Below are 22,855 nucleotides of genomic sequence, written 5' to 3' on the forward strand. Positions count from 1 at the left end.
ATTATCGTACAAGGTTTCTATTTGTATAATTTCTGGTGAATTATTTGGCTGATGAGATACGTTTGCTACATTATATATTCCTTTCAGAAACTCTTACTGTTCTGGATTCCTGTAGTCTTCAAATATCAGGTCTGAATTGATACAAAGCAGATAAGCTAAAGTGATGCTAAGTCTGTGCAAAGCCTAAGCCACATTAACAATACAGACACTTCACCAAATAATTTATCAGATTATTTAGACTTTTTTTATTTCTTTGGGATTTGTTAATTGGGAAATTTCAGTACATGTAGATGATGCTCCACAGTACTCTTTCAGAAGGACATGAAGCTACCAATCAGCACAGTTTGATTGTCACACAGATACATTATTCATCTGTAGGCCGAAGAAATCAAACAGGAAGTCCATTATTTACTTCATGACTACCACCCAGGAGGGAATTATTCTACTTAGATAATGGGCTCTTTGTCAAATTCGTTTCTATTTTTTTATTATTATACATACTATATTTTTTATTTAAAATAGCTCCCCTGCCTAGTGTTTCAAATTTACTGTAGAATATGTAATTGCTGTTGGAGGAAGTATTTTGGTTCCAAAATATTAGTTATATAATTATTTAATGTTCATATACATGTGCAAGTGTGTGTGCATGCATATACAGGCACAGGGTCGTATACACACTCACACACACACACACACACACACACACACACACACACACACACACACACACACACACACACACACTGGAGGTCATATGGTTTATTCAGTCTGTACTTCATAGCAGCTTGTTATGTTGCCATGAAGTGCTGAACTTATATTTTTCCAGGTCTTATCTGTACAATAATTCTGTGTTAGAGAACATTTGTCCTTCACTAGGGTATCAATATAAATTTCACCCACTATCTAAAGCTGGTTAGCGACTTAAGTGAAGTGATAGCGACAAACTCTTTTATAACTATTGCCAATGTAATCAGTTTTGCAGTTCACACATAGTGAATGTCTGAAATACTATGTTTTGTTTTAACAAAATAGACAGTGAAAGAAGGTACAGTTTTTGCTGAACAAGAACTTCTACAGAAAGGAAGATGATCAAAATAAACACTGCAGTTGTCTATGCAAAATATTAACTGTGTAAATGAAATAAAACAGCAGTTATGAGAGGTAGATAAATTTCAAACTTAAAAAGCATCCCTTAATGCATAGAAATATTTCACCCCATTAACAGGAAATTCTAGAACCTTTAAATTTTAAACCAACACTAAGAAGTAGACTGAGTCTGCTTTATTCATTGATTTTGCTGCAAAAATGAGAATTTTGTATTCATCCACTTTTATGTTTTCATAAATTGCTCTAACTGCATATTAATTTAAATATTTTAATATTTAAATATTAGGGTATTAGCTGCTATGCATATGAAATAGCTGTAATGCAAAAGTAGTAAGGGATTTTTAGGCTGATCACTGCAGTACTAAATTACGATTCTGTCTTACTGGTTAAGCCAATTCTAAAACTTTCCATCATGTACACTATCTCATTCAAAAAATCATTTGTATCATATTAATTCATTCATAGCCAATCGTCTCAGAGCAAACTATCTGATAAAGTACATTGTACCTATATAAGCACTATATACGACCCTAGGGCAATGGACTTTTATTGAGGAGATACCTAGACAGTCACCAGTATTGACTACAGTGGAAATAACTACTGCTGAATGTTAAAAAAGACACAAGATGGATCCATTTATAGACCCACCCTCTTCTTTTGATGATCTGTAAAACAAATGTGAACTGGATGGAGAAAAGATAAGGAAATATGTGAAACTGCAAGTGGGTATCAACCGTTAACAGGAAACTAACCTGTTTACCCTAGAAGCTGATTCTCAAAAGACAATGCCCACTGTTTAAGGCAGGTGCACCATCCTCCCCTAACTTCTTTCCATGTGTGGATGTGGATTTATGGAAGTAGATGGTAAACCTACCCACAAACTATCTTAAATAGAAAACTTTTCTGAAGCAAGTTTATTTTTCAGCTACCGGCAACATCCAATAAGTAGACCTCCTATTTCAGGCAGGCTTCAGTGAAACCAGTTCAATCCAGCACCATATGCAGCAGTGTCTATCTGTACCACTGGTGACCCAGGATTAATTAATGACTCAGATTGGTGGGCCACAGAAGTGGGAGAATAACAGACTCCGCCTGCTTGCTTCCTCCTGGGGAAGAGGATAAGTGAAAGTGAGAGTTTCTAAGGTTCTAAGGACATGCCCCCCCCCATAAGTAGCATCTCTGCTGGAGAGTGGGATGCAGGTGTGATTGTAGAGGCAAAGATCATAATGGGCAGGGTGCTAGATGAATTAATAGGAAAATATGGAATGGCCTCACTGATAGCAATACAAGGAGGCATATGGAATGGAATTAAGAAACTGCCCCCAGCTGTACAAGCAGGTATTAGCAAGATCTCCATCCCTAAATCCATATTCATATAGGGAAAGAAGTTAAGGCAGAACAATAGGTGTGTTATAATCAGGAACAGGCTTTGATAAGGAGCATGTCTGACTGAGGAGATAAAAAAGAAATCAACATGCTATCAAGGCAGCCGCAATATTCTTGTAGGGGTTGAAAAAGTGCCTAAAGTATTATCAGTGAACCAGTTTATAGTCATGAACTAGACTGAAACATACGAATTCATACTCATGGCAAGTTTCTGCAGCTCCCTAAACCTCTAAATTAGAAAACTGTGTATGTTATCTGACGGTCTAATAGAAGTCTACAACTGGAAAAACATTTATATATATCAAAAGTCAGCTCATCACACATTACCAGCTTTGTTTTGTGTGCTAGATTGAGGAAGATTGGGGCTCAGGGAATCTGTAGTGATATTTCAGAGTTGGGGTGAATGAGTTAAAGGAATATAAGGAGACACAGGAGGGTCCCTGCAGAAAATATTTAGCCCCCCCCCCCCAATTATTTAAGTTTCAAACAATGTCCCAAAAAAAACTTACACATTTTGAATTTTGGGTTACTTTGATGGTTTCCTGTTATAGTTCTCAGTACTGGCACAGAAAATATACTACTCATTTCTTAGGAAACTTCATGTAACACTTTTATTTCTCCAGATGGCTGCACACCGTCTGGAGAAGTTGAAATATTAGGGTTTTAATGAACTGCACAGAGTCATGAAACGTGTTAAGTAGCAGACATTATCAGCTAAGAAACAACTTGTTAGATGCATTAGAGTGAATAATGCTGTCTGTACACTGCTAAAGATATCTATATAATTAATTTGAAGCTCAAATCACTGCTTGTATTTTTCTTGCATGCACTTTGGACACGTTAAAGTTTCTTTTCCCTTGTTTTCAAAAAACTATAAATGCAAAAACAAGTAAGTGATTAGATTCATACATTCACACATTTATAGATGCATAGATATTCTAAGGCCACTGAATCTTACGACAATTTATGCCTTGCCAGTACCTTCTCTGACATCCATCATAAAACAAAACGAAATGCAACTACTTCAGTCAGAGAAGTGCTACAATGGCAAATGATGCTTTTTGGGATTGTTTTAAGATATTACTTTTACTTAGTGTAAAGTGCAATACAGATCCAATAAGGACTCCCCAACATCCTAACATGAGGCTTCTCAAAAGAGAAATGTAGTCCATCTATTTCAGAAGAGTTTGTTAACAACAGTGTTATGCTGATACTCCCTCTGATAAAATGAAAAAAAGTGACATCTATCATCAGAAAAATACTTCAATGTCAATTTCTGTTTGGGGAATTATTTTAAAATAATACATTTTGCTTCTTCTATAAAATGCAATGTGGAATGTCACTACTCCACTTGGGACTCCTCCTCAACATGAGGCATATCAAAATAGGGCTTGTCAGTGCAGAGTAGCAATATGGTATTAATGGCTTCTATCCGGTCACTTTTTAATTCAACAGTACAGTATCAAATGTTGGTCTCTGCAAAATACAGACATTTTAAAATGCTTCATGTCACAGACACATTCCAAAGGTGCTTTGGGGCATATTTATATATGTGTGTGCGTGTGTGCATGTGTGCGTATATGCGCGCGCGCGCGTGCGCGCGTGTGTGTGTTTATGCATGCATACATGAGTATCCACCTATACATAAACACACACACACACACAAACACACACCACACACACACACACACACACACACACACACACACACACACACACACACACACACACACACACACACACACACACACACACACACACACATATTTGTCATCATTGACTAGGCCTGGTCAGGAAAATATATGTATGGTAACTCTGTATGCTCCAGTTTCTATCTTAATGTAACTGAATATGCCTGCTGTAGGCTTTTATGGATGACGTAACCTACTCAGTGCATCACTATCAGTTTGATACTCGCCGGCAGTAATGGCAGTTTTAACTAAAAATGTGAGCTTAATGTAATGAACAGTACGAGACCCTACCTTGCATGCTTGGGCCTTTTAGATGTGTTTTCTGTCCTTCCTTCTTTGTTGTATCTTTAAGAGCTTCATATTCTTGCTCCATTTTAGCAGACTCTTCTTTTGTGCTGTCCATTTCCTCGCTGTTCTTTACCACTGATCCATGAAAACAATTATATTCAGTGATTTGAAGCAAACATAACAAGTCTTTTATAATCTTGATGAAACATCTGTTACAGAAAACAAACATTCTCCATGTTTTTATTTAGTTGTCTTTTTTATATGTTAATTGAAGAGGTACATTGATCCACTGAATTATTTTTAGTCAATGCTCAGACACAGTTCAAAGTAAAAATATCAGTTAGTTATAGCTGCGAAAAAAACGACAGTCTAACACTTTAAATATGGCGACAGACATATATATATATATATATATATATATATATATATATATATATATATAATATATATATACATGTAACATGCTCAGGTTTCATTACATGGGAGGTGTATATAAAGCATCTTTGTTCTTAAATGTTTAGGCACAAATGTGATTTACACAGCACCAGCTAAACAGTTAATGGCTCAGTTTTTTCATTCATGCCATAGTTTAATTATGTCAACCATGGCAATTTTGAAAGAGCATAAACCAAGAACAAATGTGAAAACTGGCATGGACAGTGCCTGTATGTGTTTTGTATGCCTGTGAATGTGCATGCACAAACCCATGTATAGGTGGGGTAGGTTGTCACATAACCTGACTTATTTTGACGAGTGTTATAATGTTAACAGTTAAACTAAGTTCTGTGAAAAATAAGCAATATTTTACCTGATAACTGCTTGCTGGAAGGCCCTAGCTGTTTCCCAAGCTTATTCTTAGTTTGTAGAGCTATCATTGCATCCAAGTTCTCTGCCAAAACAAAATGAAATATTTGACTTACTCAAATGGGTGTGGTTTTAAGTACATTTAAGAAAAACACACATTAAGTTTGAAAGGTTCCATTTCAGTATAATGGAGTAATACAGACAAAAATGGCACAGATAATGACATCAGCAACTAAAAACGGCACAGATAATGACATCAGCAACTAAAAACGGCACAGATGACATCAGCAACTAAAAACGGCACAGATAATGACATCAGCAACTAAAAACGGCACAGATGACATCAGCAACTAAAAACGGCACAGATAATGACATCAGCAACTAACAAAAATATGTAAGTGATAACGTTATACAATATTCATCCTCTAGTCTTTGCCTTTTTGATGCATCTACGCAAGTATTATTTTAGCTTCCACAGCCAGAGCTAAAGAGCCTGTCATGTCTCTTGTTATGGTTATTGATTTAGTGAACAGTGTCTGTCTTAAACTGGTTATCTATTTTTCACATTTTGATTAACATGTAAGTTCTATTAAGCCAGGGCATTTTTAGGAATTTTCTTTTTGGAACTTCACCAGAACTACATACACAAGTTAAAAGACACATAAATACAAAATGTTAAAAATCACATGATTCCAGCCAGCCATTAAAAACTGCTAACAATTAATTTTTCCATAAACTTAAACAGCATTATAATATTTAAATTTAAAAATGAATTAACGGAACAAGTCTCATTTAACCCTGACTGGTTCATGACATTCAACCTAAGTTGTCATTTGAGATCATATTTGTCCAAATATTCATTTATTACCCACCCTTGAGGGTCATTTTGTATTTGTTCAATCACTAAAAAAACAAAAAAATGTGTTAAAATTATTTATATGCTTGTACAAAGCATTTATCGTCTTTCCTTTTCTTATATGTAACAGGTGTTCATAAATACAATCCTTTAACTTCCTGGCGGTCTTCCCAATATAAAATACAGGGCAGAAATGACACTTTGCCAAATAAACTAACTGTTTAGAATAACATGAAAAGTGGCCATTCATTTTGTAGGTTTCTCCTTTGATGCAAAAAATATCACTGATAATAATGCTTGAACACTGGGAACATTTATCGCATTTAAATGTCCCCTGCAAATGTTTGTTTTTGTTTTGTTAACCTTCATATCCTTATTATGCTCTAAATACGTTTTGAATGCTTTATCTCTTCTTGGTAAAATCCGACCATAAAGCATCTTCCCTGATGCCCCCCCCCCCCCTTTGTCAGGGTCAAACGAAAAAACATTTCCAAAGCTGACTAGAATCTCCTCACAGTAGGCATAAGCGGCTTCACAGCCACCGTTCCTTCAGATGGAATTAGCACTAATGTCCAAGCCTCCAGCAAAAAAACTATATGAGCACCTACATAGCTGTATGGACTCAGCAATACCAGACAGGACCAAATCATCTTCCTCAAGGAAGAATGAACCTGAGTGGTGGACAGCAGCAATAAACAAACTCTAAAATAGAAGGAAAAAATTGCTGTCCAGCTCCAAGAAGGAGCAGGTGCCAAGTTGGAAACAATCTCTCCTTTGTCTGAACAAGCAAATAAGGTCACTGGTGAAATCCTCTAAGGCTAACTTTGGGTCCAAATTGGCTACATCCACCAAGGACAATCACAAGACCTCCTTTAAATACGTCTGCAATCTCAAAGGCAGTACCCAAATCTGCTCTGAAATGGTGGGCAATAACACCACATACACAAATGCCATAGATATAGCCAACCTGCTGCCAGACAGGCTCAGTGAAAACTTCACCCCCTGTCCCCCCATCAGTAAACCAGGACATCCCCAGAACCTGCTCCTCCTCCCTTCATCACCAGGGAGCAGGTCCTTAATGCCCTCTCAAAGGCAAAAAATACAGTCTCCATGGGACCCAATAATATCCTTGGCTGCATCCTACATGAACTCAGGCATGAGCTCTCAGCTCCATTAGACACCCTATTCAACCACAGCCTGAGCACCGGCTTCATCCCAGCTGCATGGAGGGCAGCCACTGTCATCCCTCTACACAAAGGTGAAGCATCCACTGACCCAGGCAATTATAGGCCCATCAGCCTAACTAGCTTGATCGGCATTGAATGCTTTATCATGGACCTTATAAACAAGAACATTGGCAACCTCCAAATGGTGCACAACACACAGTTTGGTTTTGTAAAAGGGAGATCATGCCTGTTAAATTTGGTTGACTTCTTTGAAACAGTCACTAAAGCCATGGACGAGGGGAAGACGGTGCACATCACCTAGCTTGACCTAGACAAAGCCTTTGACACTATTCCCCACTTGGGCATAATAGATAATCTCTCTCAGCTAGGCATCAACCCATATGTTACTAGATGGGTAGCTAACTGGCTCATTGACAGAACCCACTCAGTCAAAGTAGGGGAAGCCACCTCTAGTAGTAGACCTGTAATGTGCGGTGTACCCCAAGGATCAGTCTTGGGGCCTCTACTGTTTGGGATATACTTTTCTGAGGTGCAAGCCAAATCCAGTGGTCTGTGGCTGACCAAGTTTGCAGATGACTGCAAGCTGGGTGTTGTCTTAAATTCCCCTAGTGATGTGAATATCCTCCAAGAGGGCCTTACCCTGACTAATGACTGATGCCAGAAGCATGGCCTCAAACTGAGTGTCAAGAAATGCATCATTATCCCCTCTGGGGAAAATGTCATCCCCACTAATTATCACATTAATAATAACGTACTAAGCATGCAATCAGTCGTGAGGGACTTAGGCACCCAGGTTGATAGCAACCTGACTTTTGACCACCATGTTGCCTCCGTTGTATGGAAGGCTTTCTACATGGTCCACCTCATAAATAAGGGTATTTCATCCAGGAGCAAGTAGGTCATAACATCCCTGTACTCCTCCCTTATCAGACCCATTATCAAGTACAATGTCCTCTTCGGCTTGTACCTTGCCAAGCACATGCAGCAGTTGGAGAGACCACAGAAGTTCCTGACCAGGAAGATTCAGGGTCTCAAGTACCTATCCTATACAGATAGGCTAAAAGCCCTGTTTCTCTACTCAGTCTCATACAGACTGCTCTGAGGTGACCTGTGTCTGGCATACAAGGCCATTTCAGACCCAGCCTTGATGGAGTTGCTGCATATCCGGAAGACAAACTCCACTCATGCAACCTACACGCAAGGTCTTAACCTAATCTGTAACATTAATAGAATTTGTTGGTGGGATAGATTTGTGTCCCAAAGACTTCCCCATCTGTGGAATAGACTCCCTCTCCATGTCAAGCAGAGTACCTCTCTAGCCCTCTTTAAAAGGAAACTGGACGACTGGATGGGAAACAGAAAAAATAACCATGTGATCCCACTTGTGTCCCTGCTGAACAGGGGAAACATGTGCTGACTTTGAGGGAACATGGGCGAAATTCTTGCCTAGGCTTATAAGGGCCTCTGGCCCAATATCCTAGTATCATCCTATGAACCTATAAATGATGCATGGTCTTTCCCCTATTTTTTCAGCTATATCTTTGTCTGGCAAAAAAGCTTCCAATTTTTATTTAAACACTTTGCTATTATGTTACTATCAAGAGTATATGCGGAAATTAAAAGTTTGTTTTTGTCATAAACTATGGGCCTGTCTTGGTTCCCCAAAATGACACTTACCTCTGTTCTATTTGTACCTAAAACAGGTACATAAGTGCCATTAACTCTCTTGGTAACTGCCTCATCCCTTATTTCTTTAAGAAAACTTTTGGGGTAGCCCCTTCTAAAAAATATATTCATTAATCCTTCATATTCTGTGTGAAAATCTTCCAACTCTGATACATTTCTGCCTAAACAGAGTAGTTGTCCTTTGACAACTGCCTTTTTCTGATGCCTTGGATGCCAGCTGGTAAAATGCAAATAAGAGTTTGAGAATGTAGGTTTTCTATAGATATTTGAGCTCCATTAAACTACACTATACAATTGTTTGAGAAAGTGTGTGAGTTTGATACATGTAATAGTTTAGAACAGCCGAACACTATGAGGTTCAGTACTGTGGTCTTCAATGTTTTGGATTTTCAATATTAAGTAAGAAGTAAGTAAGTAACTATTCTTAATAATAAGTCTCAAACACCAGAAACTACAGTTATCCGGCATATACCAATCACTATGGGTGCCAGTTAACTGAGAGTTTACTGTATACCTATCTATCTATCTATCTATCTATCTATCTATCTATCTGTCTATGTATCCATCTATTTATCTATATACACACACACACACACACGCACACACACACACACACACACACACACACACACACACACACACACACACACACACATACATACATACATGTGCATGTGTGTGTGTGTGTGTGTGTGTGTGTGTGTGTGTGTGTGTGTGTGTGTGTGGACACGTAGTACTACATTTACAGAGCCCTTTGCTTGATAAGCACCTATACTAGTATACACTATACATCATTTAGAGGAATTTTGTTATTGATGGCACTGTATTTTTTCAGTCTTAACACAGGTGACTGCTGGATTTTCTAGGTATCTGAGCCAGTTACAAAACAGTCAAGTTTGTTGAATTCTTTCTTGAAGCCATTTCCCCAACCACACTAATTTAATTGAAAACATACTCCAAGAAAACATCAACAGTTTCAGAATTACTTGTATCTGATTCATAGATTGCTGGTAAGTTTCTTAACATATAATGTCTACAACATAAAACCTTAAATTAAAGCTGAAGGATCTGAGTATGTATAACATAAATTTTTAATGGATTACCTAAAAGATAATGACACAGAAACTGAATTATTGGAAAAGCTTTACAGTCACTAGACCCTGTGGCATAAATATTTGTATTACATGCATTGCATAATCATAAAATTGAAATCTTACCTAAATATGTAACTCCTTCTTCTGGTGTGATTGTCCCATATTTAACCATCATCTTCACAAAATCTATCAATGTCTTCATTATTGTGATCAGTGTCTCCTTTTCTTTCATGTCTTTCTCTATGAAGGAAAGAAAAAGGAAATTAAAATGGCTACGAATTAATTTTCGTGGTAGCTACACTAGCGAAGAATATCAGTACTACAGTGTAAACCAGCTATGCACAAATGGAGTAAGGTGATGCTTTAAGCACATCTTTTAGGTTGAAAGTAAGTAATCCTGTTTAAAAATAAAATATAAAAGAAAAGAAATGAAAGTGTAGATGGCTGCATCCCCCAATACATTTTATACTATCCATATTGTAGTATCGGTAGTGTCGATCTCTGATCCCTTCTTACCCTATGCCATCCCTCCAGTGTACAGATGCAGCGATTAATGAACCAGCACAAAACTAGTCTCTTGTCAGCAGCTTGCTGCCTGCTCTAATGAAGCGAATGGATGTGGTTCTGTAGCAGGCATTCTGCCCAATCATATATCACAGATTGTAAACACGATGCCATTAGCTCCAAACTGACGTAGATCCAGCGAATACAGCAAGGGCATAATTCTTCATATTCAGAAATAGGACCATTTAAAAAATAAAAATGCTGACAAGGAAACATGCTTTGAAAAACATGTCTGTTAACATTGACAACATTACAAACCTGCTAGCACACTATTTAATTTTTTAGCCATTTTTCTGATACCCACCTTAGCCCCTTCAGGGTAACAGGGAAGCAAAGATTCACAAGTAGATGTAAGCCAGAGGGACTAATGCTAGCTGAGATTCCAGTCCTTTGCAAGACATACACACAGACGCATGTGCGCACACAAACACATGCACACACGCACACACACGCACACGCACACATGCACACACACACACACACACACACACACACACACACACACACACACACACACACACACACACACACACACACACACACACACACACACACACACACACACACACACACACACACACATGCAATAACAAGTACATCTATAGACTCTGTAGAACCTTGCAATCTTGTAAAGTATAAGTGTCTAATAAATAGTTAATTATTTGTGGGTTGACAATAACTGCTGATTTTTTTCTTTACATGCTGCTTTTTTGTTTTCCTCATCAAGAAATGCAAAAGACCACATCTTACTTGAATTTGTCATTGGGACAGGAACAAATTTCAGGTTTTTCCACATGTACCATCAACCAGGTGGGGACAGCATTAGAAGAATTTATGATGGGTTTGATTGCCCAGCTTTTGGTAAATTTAGTATCTAGTTTGCGGTGTTTCCTAATGAGGTTTCCACAGGCATTCTCTAGTTTGTGGAGAATTTTGGTTTTGCTCAGGAAATTTTCACTGTTATCCATAATAGTCACAATACTCTCAACTTGGTGTTCCGGAAGTATCGTGTCATGCATAGTCTGGTGGTAGGTGTCTTTGCCCATCCATGGCCATCAGTATCTGATTTACTTTGGCCTGGTGCACAATCCAAGAAAGTGAAATAAGATGAGTTCAGCTGATACAGTACATAAGTTTGTAGACTGTAATAGTTGATGTCTTACTGCCTGTACTGAACCAGTTCCATAACTTTTTTATATCTGAAGCTCTCCACATCATCAAACCTACTGTAACATCTCTTTTGGACTATCCAAAACTGTGTATCTCAGCTTGTTTGGTAATATGATGACTTCACTTATATTTGCCCTTTCTTCACAGATAGAAATAGCCACTGAGCAAGGCAGTGGTCTGATCATCGATACTCCTAACGTTTACCGGCTGTGCTGATGACGATAAGACCACAAAGGCAGTTTTTAAACCTTAAGACATACTACCTATGGATTGGATCCTGGACCTACTAAGCTGATTATACCTTGTCTAAAATCTCTAGGCCCAGTTATTCTTAAAACTCTGTGCTCTTACATGAGCGTAAGAGGATAGGATCTTTCTGACTGATTCTTAAGGAGGCATTCATTCTTCCTGTCCATATGAATTATTCATTAGATGCGTGTACAATGAGGTATTACTGGACTGTTTATAACCTTCATTTTCTTGGAAAGGTTCCTGAGGAATGACTTCTATAAATTGTATTCTTGTATGACTTTTCATGGTTGCCTCAGTCCTTGTCTGTCTATGTCTGGATCTTGAAACTCTGATACCTCCCAACTACAGGTACTGAGTGGTCCCTTGGTGATAAGGAATAAAAGATTATATTCCAGATATGGAAATAAGGTACATAAGGAAAGCTGGTGGTGGCATGCAGCAGACCAGGAAGTTATTAAAAGAAAGAAGGACCATAGGAATAACTGAAAGATAGAAAAGATGAACCCAGCTAAGAAAGAATACTGGTTGGATAAAAAAGAGTCTAAGACAGCAGATGCAATGGCAGAGAATGAGGTGTCTGACAAACTCTGTCAGCTTCTGGAAAGTGTCTTTCAAACTGAACAATGTAAAGACACAAAGATAAAGAAGATAGTCATCCATTACCATTCATAAAGGATGCCAGCAATAATCTGCTCACCAATCCAGGGGACATCAAAGGCAGATGGAAGGAATCCCTCCTGCAGTTTCTGATTGAAGAAAACCCCACATATGCTGCAGCAGCCCATGCACAGCCTACTATGAAAAAGAAATAAAAAAGAACATACCCTATAAGAATTAAGAACAGTCCTAAAAACATGAAGTCAGGGAAAAAAGCAGGCTCAGATGAAGTAATGGTAGATATGCTCAAAATATTTGGTTGAATAGGAGAAAAGTGGCACCTGAGGCTACCCATCATGATACATGAAGAAACATATAAGCCAGACAACTACAGAATAAGCATTCTAGTGCAGGTGTACGTGAACAAAGGGGACATTCACAGCTAGTGGCTGTACAGAGGCATCAAAATCTTGTCACACTGCATGAAAGTCCTGGATATGGTGAATTATGAACAAAAACACAAAGTAGTAGAAAGTAAAATGGGAGATGAGCAGTTAGGATTCAGATAGAGATGCAGCACAATTGACTCAATGTTTGCAGTGAGTCAGGCAGCAGGGAATAAGTTGGGGATGAAGAAAGAGTCCAACTGGGCATTCCTATTCTTGGAAAAAGTGTATGATGATGTCACCAGAAAGGTGATATGGGCAGTCCTGAAATGGTTTGAAGTCCAAGAAACATTGCTAGAATTATTACAAACTACACCTAAGGACCCAGTGATACAAGTACGAACAGTGTTTGGTCTCACACAGGGCTACCTCTGGAAGTGGGTGTGTATGAAGGTACAGCTTTGAGCTCAGTGCTGTTCATGCATTGACTACATTAGCAAATAGGTTGGGGGAACAGATCAACAGAGATGCAACTGATACAGCATTACAGGCAGACTCTAAGCAGGGACAATGATAGGGGAATGGAATGCAAAACTGAAGGCACATAGGATTAAAATGAGTACAGACAAGGCAGTTGTCATGGCAATAAATGGGTGAAATGCGAAATCGAAAATTGAGATAGAGGGTAAAATAATGGAACAGGTTAACAGCAGAAAGTATCTGAGTGAGGTGGTTAAGGAGAAAGGAAGTCCAAATAAAGAGACTAAAGCTAGAATCAGAGGGTGCTGTAGCCAAATGGTTCAGAGTGTTGGGGGTAGTGTGTGATATAAATGTTAAACAAGCTAAAAAGTGAGGTGTACAAAAGAGTGATGTGACTGATGCTTCTGTGTGGCATAGAAACTGAGAAGTGAAGGCAATGCATTTGATGAAGCTTAAGGTGATGGAGATGAAATGCCTGAGATGGGTGGTAGGATGCCCAATATGTGTGACAGTTGAAGATGAAGCTTAAGGTGATGGAGACAAAGTGCCTGAGATGGGTGGTAGGATGCCCAATGTGTGACAGTTGAAGATGAAGCTTAAGGTGATGGAGATGAAGTGGCTGAGATGGGTGGTAGGATGCCCAGTGTGTGACAGTTGAAGATGAAGCTTAAGGTGATGGAGATGAAGTGGCTGAGATGGGTGGTAGGATGACCAATGTATGACAGTTGAAGGTGAAGCTTAAGGTGATGGAGATGAAGTGCTTGAGATGGGTGGTAGGATGCCCAATGTGTGACAGTTGAAGATGAAGGTTAAGATGATGGAGATGAAGTGCCTGAGATGGGTGGTAGGATGCCCAATGTGTGACAGTTGAAGATGAAGCTTAAGGTGATGGAGATGAAGACACTGAGATGGGTGGTTGGATGCCCAATGTGTGACAGTTGAAGATGAAGATTAAGGTGATGGAGATGAAGTGCCTGAGATGGGTGGTAGGATGCCCAATGTGTGACAGTTGATGATGAAGCTTAAGGTGATGGAGATGAAGTGGCTGAGATGGGTGGTAGGATGCCCAATGTTTGACAGTTGAAGATGAAGTTTAAGGATGGAGATGAAGTGCCTGAGATGGGTGGCAGGATGCCCAATGTGTGACAGTTGAAGATGAAGCTTAAGGTGATGGAGATGAAGTGCCTGAGATGGGTGGTAGGATGCCCAGTGTGTGACAGTTGAAGATGAAGCTTAAGGTGATGGAGATGAAGTGCTTAAGATGGGTGGTAGGATGCCCAGTGTGTGACATTTGAAGAAATAAGGAGAGCAGAGCAGATGCCAAAGTAGGCATAACTACAGAGAAATTCAGTTTGTGCAGACAGCAGTACCCCAGTCACATGTGTACGAAAGCAGAAGGCATTTTGGTGAGGAAGGTTTGGGTGAGACAAGAAGAAGGCAATAGTAAATGAGAATGTCCAGCCAAGAAATAGATGCATACTGTAGGACAGAGGAAGAAATAAGGACATCAGAAAAGAAGCCAAAGCAGCCCAAATGTGCTTTCTTTCTCTACTCAGTCTTTTATAGACTCCTTCATGGGGAGCTGTGTCTAGTCTTTCAAGCCATAAAAGATCTAACCCTCTTTGATCTCCTATTCCTTCACAAAGCATATGGTACCTCAAATACCCACTTAAAGGAAAATGAATAAGATATACTGTCATTATAGATTCATACGTGAAGACATTACCCACCTCTGGATTAAACTTCCTCTACATATCAGCAGAACAGTACCCTTGTCACTTTCAAGGTAAACCTAGATAATTGGATGGGCAGCCTCAAATTCTCCTCTGTAAACTTTGTGCCATCATAAACAACCCAAAGGGCACCAAAATCCCCAAGAGGGCCGTTCTCAAACAAATAGTTGGCGTGAAAACCATTGCCAAGAAATGTATAACTGTCTCCTTCAACATACATGACTTCCCTTGTAACTATCCCATTGACAACATTCCTTAAAGTTGATCCCATAGTTAGGGATATGGGAACTTATATTCAATAGCAAACTGCCCTTTGATCACCACACATCCAGTATGGTAAGGAAGTCCTTTTTTATCAAACAGCTTATATCTAAAGGTATGGTGTCCAGGTCCAGTGATGTAATTATTCCACTTTACTGAACTTCCATCTGGCCAATCCCTGAATATAATGCCCCATTCAGTATGTACCTGTCAAAACACTCATCGAACTGGAGCAACTATAATGCTTTCTTACTAAAAAATGAAGGGCTTATATCATAAAAACTGTAAACTAAGTCAAAACCTTGTCCCTCTTTTCAGTATCATACAGATTCAACAAACCCTATCTTGTCAGACCTATTACACATTCACAAGTCCATTGCTAGCATGAACACACGCATAAGGGATCTCAGTCTCTTTTGCAACATAAATAAAATGTGTCAGGTGAACAGATATGTATCAGGTATGTAACAGGTATGTATCACAGAGAATGCCTCTTCTATGAAACTGTCTTCCACGCCACATAAAGTGAAGTACCTCTCTTACTCTATTTAAATGGAATTTGGATGAATAGATGTGAAACCACAAATTCACCACTGGTGTAGCACCAATGTCCCTCATAAATAGGGGCAACATCTAAATGCCCCCACACATTCTTTTCCTGCTCTCCTCTGATTTATTTGTGTGCAAAATATAAGGACTAAAAATACTACAGGAATGTAAGGCTAGGCTTCTTAAAATTCTCACAGATCAATAGCCCAATAAGTACCTTTGAGCCTATATGTCAGAGGCTATACTGGTGCATCCTACTTTGTAATCTTTGCACACTGCATATCTATTACCCTAGATTTTATAGCAGTAAAAGGCTGAAGTTTACTTCTAAGGTCTGAGGTCTTGGTGTGTTCCTAGACAGCCCATTGACACTTAATGACCAGGTAGCAGCTATGGTGAAATCTTCTTATTCCCATTGTGGAAACATTTCCAGGATCAAACATCTCAACCTTCATATGAGTTTTTTGATTGCTTATTCATATCTTACAGTTTGGACTACTCAAAAGTACTCTTCTTTGGGATAAATTATATTGACCAAGGCCACCTGGACAACTACCTGGACCTCTGCAGCTCATCTTCTGATTGGAGTTCTGCATGCCAGTTACATTTCTCTTATTTCTGGAGATTGGACGTGTTTCATTTGGTGGCCATACCCATTTAAAATCTTAGAAATCACTTATAGAATGTTATATGAACTGCATGCCACCTATCTTTAAAAAAATTCTGATTCCCTATATCCCTCAACCTCCATCAGGTCTGCTGCATAGTATCCGATGATGATTCTAAGGGTGTGTTTGTTTTGCAGTAAGAGTAGCCACTGGCTGCTCAACTATTCTCAGCGGAATGTTCTGGCACCCAGGCTACTACAATAACTTGGACTGTTAGTGGTCAGTGGTACAGGCAGACAGCGTATCCCTGCGCTGGCATACTGTCACTTTTATGCAATTATACTTCTGGCATTGATTGACAAATGTCTCCTTTGTTTGATTCTTGTTACACATGATCTCTGTAGACACTTTAAGCAGATCTTACCTGAATTCAAACTTTTTAGTAAATTATAGAAATTTGGAAAATACTGAAGCTCGTCCAGGTCCTCTTGAGTTGTAAGCTGATTTCTTCCATCTGCTTGTCCTGGAGAAGCTTGGACATTTGCTACCGCAACATCAGTACTTTTTTTCACTGATTCATTTGGGCTGTCCTTTCTGGGTTTTTGCAAAAGCTGTTTAAAATAAATATTAAATATTAATAATTGTTCTACACAGTGAAGTCTAGCAACAGATATTTTTAATAACCACTCAATCTTTAGAGATAAATGGCATACTATAATGACAAAAAAGCAGTACATATTCATATTTTCAATTATTTTGATTATTCTGGGGGAATAACTACATTATTTTGTGTTTATTTTTAACTCTGTTTACCAGGTAAGTGCACAGATAAAGTAACCCGTATGAAGCATGCGGCAGGCCTTGTACACTGCAACAGACAAGGAGTAAACGACTACGGACAGAAGGATTACACATTAGAATTAGCAAATACAGTGTATATACAATGGTGAAAAAGCAGAAAAAAACAAAAGCAATTCAGTCAAGTGCAACAACTTTGGTAGAATAAATATTTCTAGTACTGTGATTGGTAAAATGTTCTTTCTTGCAAGAATAACTGTTACATATAGTTGGTGTAGTACATTACACTATGCTAGTTGGTATTAGTAGTACATTACACTATGCTAGTTGGTATAGGTAGTACCTTACACTACGCTAGTTGGTATAGGTAGTACATTACACTACGCTAGTTGGTATTAGTAGCACATTACACTATGCTAGTTGGTATAGGTAGTACATTACACTACGCTAGTTGGTATAGGTAGTACATTACACTATGCTAGTTGGTATAGGTAGTACATTACACTACGCTAGTTGGTATTGGTAGTACATTACACTATGCTAGTTGGTATAGGTAGTACATTACGCTACGGTAGTTGGTATAGGTAGTACATTACACTACGCTAGTTGGTATCAGTAGTACATTACACTATGCTAGTGGTAATAGTTAGTACATTACACTACACTAGTTGGTATAGGTCGTACATTACACCACGCTAGTTGGTATAGGTAGTACATTACACTACACTAGTTGGTATAGGTGGAACATTACACTACACTCATTAGTATAGGTAGTGCATTACACTACGCTAGTTGGAATAGGTAGTAGAGTACACTATGCTAGTTGGTATAAGTAGTACATTACACTAAGCTAGTTGGTATAGTTAGTACATTACACTACACTAGTTAGTACAGGTAGTATGTTACACTGTGCTAGTTGGTATAGGTAGTACGTTACACTACGCTAGTTGGTATAGAAAGTACATTATACTACTCTAGTTGGTATAGGTAGTAGAGTACACTATGCTAGTTGGTATGGGTAGTACATTATACTACACTCATTAGTATAGGTAGTACATTACACTATGCTAGTTGATATAAGTAGTATGTTACACTATGCTAGTTGGTATAGGTAGTATATTACACTATGCTAGTTGGTATAGGTAGCAGAGTACACTATGCTAGTTGGTATAGGTAGTAGATTGCCCTACACTAGCTGGTATAGGTAGTGCATTTATGTGTTGAAATAGAGATGGGGAGTCAAGTTAGGAATATTTAGATATGACGGGGAAAATGCGGTGGGGTAGCTACATAGAGAGGACAGGAAAAGGCAGCTTTGAGTATTACAGTAAGCAGCGAAGTAGGAGAGAGTGGGGAAAACATGTAAATGAGGAAATAAATACAAAAGTATGAAGCAATAGAGTAATAGTAAATCTGAACCTGATTACTTGTGTTTCCACAGAAAGGTTGAATGAGTTTATTAAGGCAAAAGGGTATTGCTTACTAGTGGTGAGATATTAACGGTGATAAATCACTTTTTGAGCTTGGACTGCAATGTTGAATAATGCATCTCCACAGAATTCGTTGGGAAACCATACAGAAGGATTTTTTCATTGATATATTTTTTGACGCAAGGTCCTACCAGAATCATGGCATCAGATGCATTTTATGGTTTGTGTGGGCCGAAACCGGTCTGTCTACTAATAAAGGTTAATTTTTTTCCCCATTTGGTGCTGGCTGTTTGATTTGGGATCAGATGCATTTTCTCTGGAGGTATATGTATATTGTTTAATATATAGTTTATGAGAAAGTGAAAGGCAATGTCTGGAGTAAATAGTTTCCATGTCAGACACGAGTGAAGAAAAGCAGTTCTGGCACTTTCTGTAAGGAAATGCAAGAACCAATAGCAAATGAGAAGTACAGAATGAAACACAAAGTCACTTTAATCACATGGACTACTGATCAGGTATATATGTTTTATAGCTAATGCTGCACTGACTTCCATCTCCACTGCTGAGCAAATATTTAAGCATTAGTCAATGTTGGGGGTGTGGGTTGTAAAGAATGTACCCAGGAGTGCTAAAGTTAGACCATGAAGATGAAGTCCAGGTAGTGCGGTATAAACCCATGTAGGTAAATTCTATTTAACCCGTACCAGCAGCAATAATTATCATTAGTATCTTTCGAAGTTTTCTTTTTAATTTGTAAGAATTGTATCTACTTTCAGGAGTACCGCTACTTTAAAACAGTATATTTGTCTACTGTGAGTTGTATACGGTATTTAGAAACATTATGCTTATTTTGATATGCTATCTGCTATTTTTATCATACACTCGATTTTTGTGAATGTGTTACTTTTTTTCATATGATTTGTGTGACTTGGTTTTAAGCAACAACAAAAGATTACTTTATTTATTTAGATCTTATTTATCAAAATGAGCACTGTTGCAAGGTGTGCCAGCCTCAGTTATGTTAAAAGAGCTTTTGGAATGGGGTGGGATTCAGAAAGGCCAAAATTAGACCAAATCTGTTGCATGCTGGAGCTGTTATGGTGCCAAAACCTCTCGTACACAATGGTGAGCTGAATCACAGGCAGGCGTACTGCACATGGTGTACTGCAGTCCTATGTTGTGCAGAAGTTGGCAGATCATAGGTTCATAGGTTTATACTAGCATAACGACCACTAGGGCCCTTATAAGCCTAGCCATGCAACTGAAATGTGAACACTTAATTCATATAGGGGGTGATTTACTGACTACCTCTATCCATCAGAGACATAGATGCCAGACTGGGGTGAATTTCTGATTACCCATCTATTGGTCCAAGTTGCACTTAAATAGGGACAGGGAGGAAGTCTGCTTCACATGGATGGGGAGCCTGTTCCAGAGAATGGGAACTCTATGAGAAACAAATCTGTCTCTCCAACATGCTTATTTATGTCATAATCACAAATTAGGTAATTTAATCTAGTAGTTCTGATGCTGTTTGCTTTGTGGATTTGCAAAAGGTTCATTAAAACGGGGTCCAGCCATGCTTTGTATACCAGGCAAAGATCACCTCTCAGAAGTTTGTATGATACTGAGTAAAGAAACAGGGCTTTGAGGTGATCAGTGTAGGGCATTGTGATTACTGTCTGTATTCTTTTTGTAAGGAGCCTTTGTGGACAGTCCAGTTGCTACATGTGTCTGGTTAGGTATATACCAAAGGGGGCATTATATTCTATGATGGGGTCTGATGATGGCTGAGTACAGTGGTATGATGACCTCTCTGGACCTAGTTGCCATGTCTTTGCTTATAAGATGAGCAACATAGAAGGATTTTCTTACTGACTTGACACAAATTTGTTGAAAGTCAGGTTAGTAACCTGGCTTTCAACCTATATGTGTCCTTGCTTATAAGATGAGCAACATAGAAGGATTTTCTTACTGACTTGGACACATATTGGTTGAAAGTCAGGTTACTAGCTACATGGGTTCCCAGATCCTGACTAGTGAATCAACTTTTAGAGGTGTTCTATTGATGATGTAGTTACCTGGGGTGGCGAGCTTCCCAAAAGGTACTATAATGCATTTCCTGGTATTGCGTTTTTAGCCATGGCATTTCCACCAAGCATTTGTCTGTGTTAGACCTTCATGAAGGGTGTTCTCATCTCGGGGGGTTTCAATGACTGCTCCCAGTTTGCAATCATTTGGGGGGCCTTTGACACTTCCTTTGACATCTGAGAAGTTAACGCCAAAGAAGAATGTGACTAGCACAGAGTCCTGGGGGACTCCACTGGTGACTGGACTCCTTTTGGAGGTGGTCTCAATGATTCCGTCCTCCTGGGTCCTAAGAGTCGGCCAGCCCAGCTAGCTATCTAGAATATTATAAAGGTGGTTTTACAGTACAATGAAAACCATATCTTTACTGTCTGCATCCATCTGTGGAGGTACTAGACTTCAGGGGACACGCAAACTCCAACCCTGCAGTGTAAGCTGTCCAGACAGTTGGTACAACACCGTAAGCACAAGAAACCCTGTATTGAGAGTTCAGATGTAGAACACCAGTACAGGGTTCTCTTCTTGTACTGTTTCATGATAGGAAAGGAGCAAAACATGTTTAGGATGAAACATTGGCAATAAGTGGCACACCAATAATTAAATTGTCCTGCTACTGCTGTTTGTTTTTTGTCATGGTGTTGTGCCGTAACACGATTCTGCTAAAATGTGGATAGCATATGGTAGGGATGTGATGTGCTAGTCCTGACTGCAAGACAGATGGTTAAATAGGCAGAAACTGCAGTTTGTGGATTGTGTATGTATGAATTGTATGAAAATGCAGTATTACTAGCTGCCCTGTCCTCTAACAAACCCAGTCCATGGAATAGCACAGAGAGTTTTATTTCATTATTAAAATACTGGTTACTAATGTCTGTATAGGGTCTGTGTTAACTGGGCATGCTGCTCACCAGTGACCCTCATGTCTGTAGTCCATGTAACATGCAGTAATATTTTAACCCAGTAGTCTGGAACGTTGTTCAAAGATGTATGCTATACCACCTCATTCCCTGTTCTTGACTACAGTGGCTATTTGCATATTATTGATTCCTGCTTGTCACAAAGCTTACATCATGGCATTGCATTTTACTGGAAAGTTCTGCAAGGACAATGCTGCAGCAGGAATGGCCTTCATTAAAGTATTGATGCCTACCAATTGGAGTCTACTTATGTTTCAAACAAACAGACGTGTGTTACTTGATAGGGTATGGATATCAACTTATAACAGTAAAATGGTACAGGAAACAAGATATCCACACATTACCGGCTGTGTGCTATACATATGCACAGACATATGTCATGATTAGGTATACAAATACTTGGAAATTATTGTATGTGACTTAAACAAAGAAAGACACATTTTGTGAATTCCTTTAAATAAAAGCCTGCAAAACTTTTAATATATAACTCCAAAGAGCACTTACATTCTACAGCTCAGAATTTTTCAGACATATTTGTATATGTGTGTGTGTGCATATATGTCTGCATACACACACACATACATATATATATATATATATATATATATATATATATATACACACACACACACACACACACACACACACACACACACACACACACACACACACATGCACACACATATATTTATATACAATTCTTCCAAATAAACTGTTCCAGCACTCAACACTTTATATTCCTTTTACCGAGGCTCCGTCCATCTGGAAATAACTAGTATAATCGAGACATAGCAGACAATCCACATGACAAACAATGGTTTCACCCTGAATAGGCTCTTCAATGCCATAATTCATCTAACTCATTTGTTGCCATTTATATTAAAACAATATGATGTAATTTTCTGGTCTTACCTAAACGCAAT

General features: G+C 38.7%; 1 protein-coding gene across 1 annotated transcript in view; it reads right to left on the bottom strand.

The window, feature by feature from the left end:
• Positions 1–22,855, bottom strand: part of SCG3 (secretogranin III) — a 223,921-nt gene that overhangs the window by 118,177 nt on the left and 82,889 nt on the right. The window contains exons 7-10 of the mRNA XM_044077455.1: positions 17,124–17,310; positions 10,223–10,339; positions 5,281–5,361; positions 4,476–4,607 (exon numbers count right to left, since the gene is read on the bottom strand). Of these exons, the coding sequence (XP_043933390.1) occupies positions 4,476–4,607; positions 5,281–5,361; positions 10,223–10,339; positions 17,124–17,310 (517 nt within the window). The remainder of the gene's footprint in view (positions 1–4,475; positions 4,608–5,280; positions 5,362–10,222; positions 10,340–17,123; positions 17,311–22,855) is intronic.

Source organism: Protopterus annectens, chromosome 7.part0 (assembly GCF_019279795.1).
Source record: "Protopterus annectens isolate FY-2018-M chromosome 7.part0, PAN1.0, whole genome shotgun sequence".
In the NCBI taxonomy this organism is placed as follows: domain Eukaryota; kingdom Metazoa; phylum Chordata; order Ceratodontiformes; family Protopteridae; genus Protopterus; species Protopterus annectens.